Below are 8,247 nucleotides of genomic sequence, written 5' to 3'. Positions count from 1 at the left end.
GTGCGGGTGGCACATAAAAGACACCATTTCGAGCGTGGCCGTTTTCGTGCGGGTGACACGTAAAAGCACCCACTACACTCTCTGAGTGGTTGGCGTTAGGAAGGGCATCCAGCTGTAGAAACTCTGCCAAATCAGACTGGAGCCTGGTGTTGCCATCCGGTTTCACCAGTCCTCAGTCAAATCGTCCAACCCATGCTAGCATGGAAAGCGGACGTTAAACGATGATGATGATGATGATGATTTATAATACTTAGCAATATTTTGTTTCGCCACAACCATTTTCACAACTCCAAGCATTGCAAAGATTTTTTTTCTCCTTGGTGCAACTGATTGCTAACTACTCCTGTGCATCTACCACAAAATCTTTATCTACTATCAACCTGCCTTTGATTTTGCTATGCCTAACCCAGAGATTATATTGATTATAAGTGTAAAAACTAACACTGCCTTTTTCCGAGCTGAAATTCAAAACTGAATCTAAGGATTCTCACTTGTCTGATCTACCACTGACCAAACAGGCACGAAAGGAATTTCTTTGTCCTGTCAAAACATGATGGATGGTTTCACTTCAACCTCAGCTGTGTCATTTAAGGTTCAAGTGAACAGAAGTCGACTTACATAGGTAGGAATTTCTCCTGTGGTATGTCTATCCTTCTAGCTGTCACGACCATTATAAATACAGCAATCCATCAAGGGACAGCAGAGAGAGATAGCCAGAGGTGAGACAGCCAGCAAGTAACTTTGCCAGTTCAGTAGGCAACAGAGAACCAGCTATTCAGCATGAACAACCCAACAGAGTAGCAGACTCAGAACATAAACAGACACAACTGAATGATCAATGCACACACAGTTCTACATCATCATACCAACACAGTATTTACCCTGTTAATTTCTTCTTGGCCAGCTCAAAGTAAGTTGGTAATGTCATGTAGTGAGATTTTTAGTGTATACAAGTAAATGCAAGTGTCATTTAAATAAATTATTTAAACTACAATCTGATGCTTTCCCATTGCTTTACTTTGATGTCATCCACATGCCTATTTCATCTGCTACCTCAACATCTTTTGCTACACCTTTCCCACTACATAAGTGTGTGTACTTAGCACCCTCAATTCCTGATGGAGTGATAGGGTTGTCAACATTACATAAGACATGCCTTACACACTTTTTTGGATGTAGCAGAGCCCATCCCTCTCAAGGTCTGAACACAGACAATTTTTTCCAGTGAAGGGGGAGAAGGGGAGGGAGAGAGAAGGGGGGGGAGTTAAAAAACAAAGAAAAGAGAAACTAACTACAGTACTACAAAAGGATGAAAAGTAGTATTTGAATTCAGGGCAGAGAGAGCCGAAATAAATAATGCAAGGCATTCAATGACTCAGTCAATTTGCCACGAAGTATGGCTGAATTGAAGAAACGTAATTCACAAACAAGTGGTTTCAAGTTCAGTTCCACTGTGTGGTACCTGGAGTCTTCAACTACATTCCCATGCCAAACAATGCCTTGCGAGGGAATTTAGCTAGCAGAAACTACACAAGAGAGAATAAATAGAGAATAACACAAAGAATAAATAGAGGAAGACTAAAATAACAAACACAAAGAGAAGGATGGCTGTTTTAGGAATCTAAAAGGTTGTTGGGAACAACTAATGTATCATATTTAATTAACTATAAGCACCTCTTTAGTAAGCTGTTTCGGAAAACTAAAAAAAAATGCTCTCTACTCAAACACAGTTATCCTGTAATTCAATAATAAATACAACTACATATCAGATAACTATTCCATTGTGAACTGAACAAGACCACAAGTAGTTCTATATTAGACTTTCACTTCCTGAATGAAATCCGATCAAAGTAGATATATCTTACAAAATACACAGCTTGAAGACAAAGTTTTCAGTGGTGCTTTTATGACCAAACGAACTAGAGGACACGGCATCACTCACAGGACAAACATTTGATTTAACACCTTGGTCCACAACAGAACAGCAGTAAACTAAGATTACTAAGTCAAACTAATTTGAATCTAGAATTAACTGAACCAGAGACAACAGTGTGCTAATAGTTGACAAAACAGGAGTGTAATATTCTTTGCCAATACATCATCACTGTCATCATTATTCTCCAGTGTAGCAATTATATAAATGCAAATTAAAATATAAAATGTTCTGGTCAAGATTTATATATCACACAAACAAGCATCTTTAAAGTAAACAAAAAATATAAGAGTTTTAAATTTACTAAAAAAAAGTTTCAATTTTTTTAAACAAATATAGCCTTTCTATTTTCTCTCACAAATTAGTAAACATCACCTTTTAACTAGAATGCCGCAAATCACAATTTCTTACATAAATATAAAAATAGTGTTAACAGATAAAAAAAAAGTATAAAGTGGTTTCAACTAGAAATCAGACCAGAATAAAGGAATCTGTTCATCAAAATCTTACTAACATACAACATTCAGATTCTTATACTGCTGTAAGTAATGCTTCCAACACAGTGAAGAGAAATAAGATTACTCGATGCCCATGCCATTTTCAAGGTCAGCTTAAAATGGCCACAAAAAAAAAAGTTGTGAATTCTGTTCACTGGGAGTTAATCAGTATTCAATTTGTTGTTATGTAATCTGTTGTTATTTTAACCATTAAATTGCTTAGCAGACACAAGACCTCAATGTACAGTAGATCAACAACAAGACTGTCTTTCCTTAAGGCATTAGGAATTTAAGTAAAATATTCATTTGCTATAAATATTAACAGTAATCTAAATTTTAAGTATATAATGTAAACAACAAGAATTTTATTGCTAACTCTGAATAATTCTGTAAATTATAATTTTTAAAATCTCAAAGCCAATATCTGATATTTGTTCATGAAAGTTCACTCATATTGTAAAATATTTTGCACACATATACACATGCACGTGTACACACACACACACAAATGTTTCATCTACCATTGTTCACTAAGTAATTTTCTGATCATATCTTACGGGAACAGACCAACATTTCTTTACATATTAAGCAGATGGCAAACTTTCAATATATGGTTTATTCTGTGGCAACTTGCCAAGATTTTGTTTCATTTTAATGTTTTTTCTAGCTGAAACAGATTTCCACCAACAAGAACAAAAAAATACACCGAAGGAACCTACAAAGGAGCCTGAACATGGCAGTTAAACTTGCTAGAAATAGCAACCGAATATGCAAATCACTTACCTTGGAAACAGAGAAGGACAATGTACTCATAGATGGAATGCCTTTGATTATAGATAGGTCTGTTTGATCAGGACAGACAAAAGCACAGAAATTGAGCATTAGTTGCAATAACAATATTTTTATATTATCATACCATACTAAATTGTATATGCTGCTATGCCATACTAAATGTGTCACCATACAATATTAATTATATATGCTAGCATACCATACTAAATGTAAATACTGTTATACCATACAAAATGTATACGCCGATAAGCCACACTGAATCTATACGCCAATATGCCACACTAAATCTATACGCCGATATGCCACACTAAATTTATACGCCGATATGCCACACTAAATGTATACGCCAATATGCCATACTAAATGTATATGCCGGTATACCATCCTAAATGTATATGCTGATATACTATGTTAATGTATATGCTGCCATGCTATTCTAAATGTATCTACTGTTATATTAATTTATTGGAAATATTTTTAAATCAAAAAGTGTATTGACTAAATTCTACTTACTATGAGCACTCTGATGGTCATGAAAACTAGGTCTTTGCCAGATTTTTTTGCAACAATATTCCCTTATTGCAAGTTTGAGATGCTGAAACAGCCATGTGGCTTCATGAGCTTAACTTGACACTTTGAATTTCAGTTACCATTATATAAGAACCACTGCTTTCTTTAGAAATATTGACTTCTGATACAGATTTCTTACATAGATACAAGACCTCATTCCTATGGAATGGAAAATGATACTTGTATGATGCTCATCTTTCTCCTGACATTCATTTATTACACCTTTAATGAAATCACTATAACTAGGAACTAGAGACAAATTATAGATTCAGCCAGACAAAAACTTATGCTCAGGATATGACTCCTTGCTCTCCTTAGAAACATCAACAGTTAATTCATTTACCAGATTTATATTTAAACTGCCCTTGGACAAGAGATTTCAGACGAATTACTTCTCTTCGCTTAATCTCATCCAATTGTTGTCGAATGCCATGATGCACCAAGTCTAAGTCTTTTGATATTGCACCACTCTGTAATAAACAAACAAAAATTACAAGTTAAATTCAGAAATAGAAACAATATATACATTTTCCATAAAACAGAGATCATCATAGAAATAAGTTTGTAGACACAAATGGTATATTTCAACTGGTTAGGTCTAATGCCTCTAATTTCCATTGCTTAATTGTCCTACAGAACAATGGGATAGTGAACATAAATGTTAATTAAGAATCAAGTGTACATGAGTTATTCGGTTGTGAATTCAGTCCCTGCATCAATCAATATATTCTCTGCTTCAAGCAGAAGAAGCAAGTGACATTACAAATAAAGAGAATAAGAGAATATCCCTGGAATAGACACTGGAATGGGAACAATCAGTACCCATAGATTTAATAGAGGGTTTTGTTTGAAATTTCAAAAAGCTTACCAAATAGGACAGGCACCTGAAGAAGGCCAGAGAGTACAACAGTTGAAACTTTGTGACTATAACAAACAAAATGAGGACACTAGTCCAAATATACCAGTGTATAATTAAGTGATTTCATAAGTTTTTGTGCATTTCTTTTGTATTTTTTATACAAGCAAAAAAACAGGAAAACAAGATTAAAACCTGTCTTAACTTTAATAGCTTTAAAAATAATTTAAAAGGTAAGAGGTAACTAAATTTTTTTTAACTGAAACACATATCTATCATCAGTTATTTTAACATCCACCTTTTCTATTGTTGCATGGGTAGGACAGTGTTTATTGAGACAGATTTTCTATAGCTCAATGCCCTTCTTGTCACAAACCCTCACCTTCTTTACAAACAAGATACTATTTCCCCATGGCCAGATATGTTCTTGTAGAATATTCTTTTCTACTCTAGGCACAAGGCTTGAAATTTTGCAGGAGGGGGCCAGTTGATTAGATCAACCCCAGTATGCAACTGGTACTTAATTTATCACCCCAAAAGGATGAAAGGCAAAGTCAATCTCAGTGGAATTTGAACTCAGAACGTAAAGACAGACAAAATACTGCTAAGCATTTTGCCTGGCGTGCTAACATTTGTGCCAGCTCACTGCCTTATTTTCTTGTAAAATATTGGAAATGACTGACACTGCTTGTATGCCAATGGCAATCATTTTACAGCTATCATGTGATGAGCAGACAAGGAGATGCACGCGCATGCACACACACAATGGGTGTCTTTCAGTTTCCATTCACCAAATCCACTCAAGACTTTGGTCAGCCCAAGGCTACAGTAGAACACACCCAATGTCCCATGCCATGGGACTGAACCCAAAACTGTGATTGGAAACTAAACTGCTTACCACACAACCATGTCTGCACCTATATCTATGTAGTAAATAGTCTATCTTAATCATTGTGCTTCTCTATTATTATCTGAAAACACCCCACCTGCTAGTCAATTTTAGAAGCATCCCATATTATCAATAGTACAAATGCTTAAAGTAAATGAATTTTTTACAGCTCACCAAACACTGACCATGTCAATGCTGTATCATTATCCGAAATAATTTCAAACTGCACTGTTTTTAAGGTAGTGGGATATCTTCAGAATACACTTTATTTTATCTTACCTAAAGTCCTAAATTTCTTTAAAACTGTTTCTCTTATTCATATTATTCTAAATCATATATTCATTAGCTTAAGGTAGAAGAGCCAACCAAGTACATAGTTCCCATTCTATCAGATGATTTATCTGCAATTTTTACTTTCTTGGGATGCAAAACAGATAAAAGTTTACAATGTCAGCTTCTTCCTTCATAGTATGATAACAACTTTTATAATGGCAAGGTTCACGATATCGGATGAATATTGCCTTCTCCCATTAAAATTGTTCTTTGTGTTGTTTCAGGCTCCAGCAGGCGAGGAAAGAAGTCTCAAGTGGAAATGCAAATTCAAAACCAGTTTTATTTACATAGTTACACCGAATAAATGATGTGTGTTGCTCTTGGTATACCATCTTGAGCTGTGTACTTCATTGTATCTCTGTTAACGCGGGCCCATTACCTCTGGAGATACGACGAGCAGACAGTACTAGCCTGGAGACCCAGCCAGTGAATATGTGTGTTCAGCAAGTGCTTGCGGTGAAGAAAAGATAGAATCTGTTTGTTGGGTCCTTATATCCAGTTTACCATCGCGAGCCTCGTTGTGATCTCGCGCATGGCAAATGGATGCAGGTGAGATCTCACTCCAGTCTCGGAGATGGTAATGGCTGCCAGCAAGATCTCATCCAATATGGCGCTGACTGCTTGTGCTACTACACATACATCAAAATAAAAGTTGAATCTGCATTTGATACACTATCAAAAATGCCCTCAATGGCCTATAATAGCTGTATAAGGGACTAATTATGTATTTTGTGTCATTGTTTATTCGATCTGTATGAACTAATATGTGCTGTTCACCTTTATGAATCACACTTGTATTACTACAAAAAAACTTGCATCATTTTCACTATCAAATAACATTGTTCAGAGCAAGAGTAGCAACATGGCTTCCAGAATTTACAAAAAGAAATGGAATTTTGCTGCATTTTACAGTAGGAAAATAAATGCAACCAATACTTTCCTGAATTTACTGATGACAAGCTGGATTTAGCATAAATTCCATTTAAATTATCAGATGTAAAAAAATTTTCATAAGATGAATTTCTGAAGTTGAAGAATGGTTTGAGAGCAACAGATGTGTTTGATATAAGAAATAAGTCAAAGAATTTTGGCCATTTATATGTGATTCCTACCCAAAACTGGCAAAAAGAGTTAAATTGTTCGTTGCTTACTATTTATGGTAACTCTGCTGCAAATGAAAATGAAGTAAATAGAAAGTTGAAAAATGACCTATTATGTGGATATTCAAGAATTGGTCACAGAAAAAAAAAATCAGTTTTTCATTGACTTCAATCTTCATTAGAATAAAATAAACTGCAGTATCCTGACATTCTATAGATTTTTGTTTTATTGTTGAATGACTTTAGCTATTTAAGTAATTTGTTATGAATATACAAACAAAAAAAGTACTTGTATTCAACTTTTAAAATCCATCAACATTTTCTATTGCTAATACTTTTATAAAACTCTATTGTAAAAATAATCTAAGTAAATCTATATGTACAAATATAGAAGTAATAAAAATTAATGTTCAATACTATATACATATTATTTGAAATGTACTTTTGGGCTCAAGCAACTTAGGAAAGATAGCAATGACAACTGCACAATGGTTGAGAAACATTGCCATAGCTGAATATGGTTGTATACACATAAAAGCTTTACACTACTGATTAAACAAGCTCTGACAATGAACTGGTAGCCATCTTAATGTTAATCTTTGCATGCATTTTACATACATGCAAAAGTACAACAATATTTTTTTCTACTCTAGGCCCGAAATTTTGGGAGAGGAGGCTAGTCGATTAAATCGACCCCAGTATGCAAACTGGTACTTAATTTATCAACCCCAAAAGGATGAAAGGCAAAGTCGACCTTAGCGGAATAAAAATACAACAATATTAGCATAACAATGACATCATAAGAGGTCTTAATTATAATTCAGAACACTTCAAACCATTATAGAAAGAATAAAGTAAATATCAGATACCTTTATATACTGAAGATCAGAAGTTTCTAATTTTTTCTTAAAGGCAGGATCTTCCTCCAAAACAGTAACAATTTCATTTAAGTAACGGTCATAAGCAAGTCCTGTTTCCTGGTGACAGAAATTAAAAACAAAAACATTATATTCACCTGTTTGATTATCCAGGAGAAAAACTGAAATCCTTTTCAAAACAAACTTATACTTTCCCATAACATATTGCAGCAACTTGTCCAAATACTAACAATAATACTATTGCTACATAAGTTGAATTTTTTTTTTATTATCACATCTAAGAAGAGAGGACATCACTAATAGTATATAGGAGGGATCCTGTTATTTTCATTTACTTTTTTTTTTAATAGCTTAGTGAAAGCCTCTATGGTTGGGGGGGGGGTATCAGACTGGATACCT

The 8,247-nt window shown here is 34.4% G+C and overlaps 1 protein-coding gene across 4 annotated transcripts in view; it reads right to left on the bottom strand.

Annotated features, from left to right (window-relative positions):
- LOC106869180 (nucleobindin-2) overlaps positions 1 to 8,247 on the bottom strand; it is a 64,140-nt gene that overhangs the window by 16,320 nt on the left and 39,573 nt on the right. For all 4 annotated transcript variants that reach the window (XM_052968283.1, XM_052968282.1, XM_052968281.1 and 1 more), the window contains 2 exons: positions 7,840 to 7,947; positions 4,136 to 4,262 (listed from right to left, as the gene is read on the bottom strand). In XM_052968283.1, coding sequence (XP_052824243.1) covers positions 4,136 to 4,262; positions 7,840 to 7,947 — 235 coding nt within the window. The remainder of the gene's footprint in view (positions 1 to 4,135; positions 4,263 to 7,839; positions 7,948 to 8,247) is intronic.

Source organism: Octopus bimaculoides, chromosome 5, assembly GCF_001194135.2.
Source record: "Octopus bimaculoides isolate UCB-OBI-ISO-001 chromosome 5, ASM119413v2, whole genome shotgun sequence".
NCBI classification, from domain to species: domain Eukaryota; kingdom Metazoa; phylum Mollusca; class Cephalopoda; order Octopoda; family Octopodidae; genus Octopus; species Octopus bimaculoides.
This window is presented reverse-complemented; position numbering and strand designations above follow the sequence as displayed.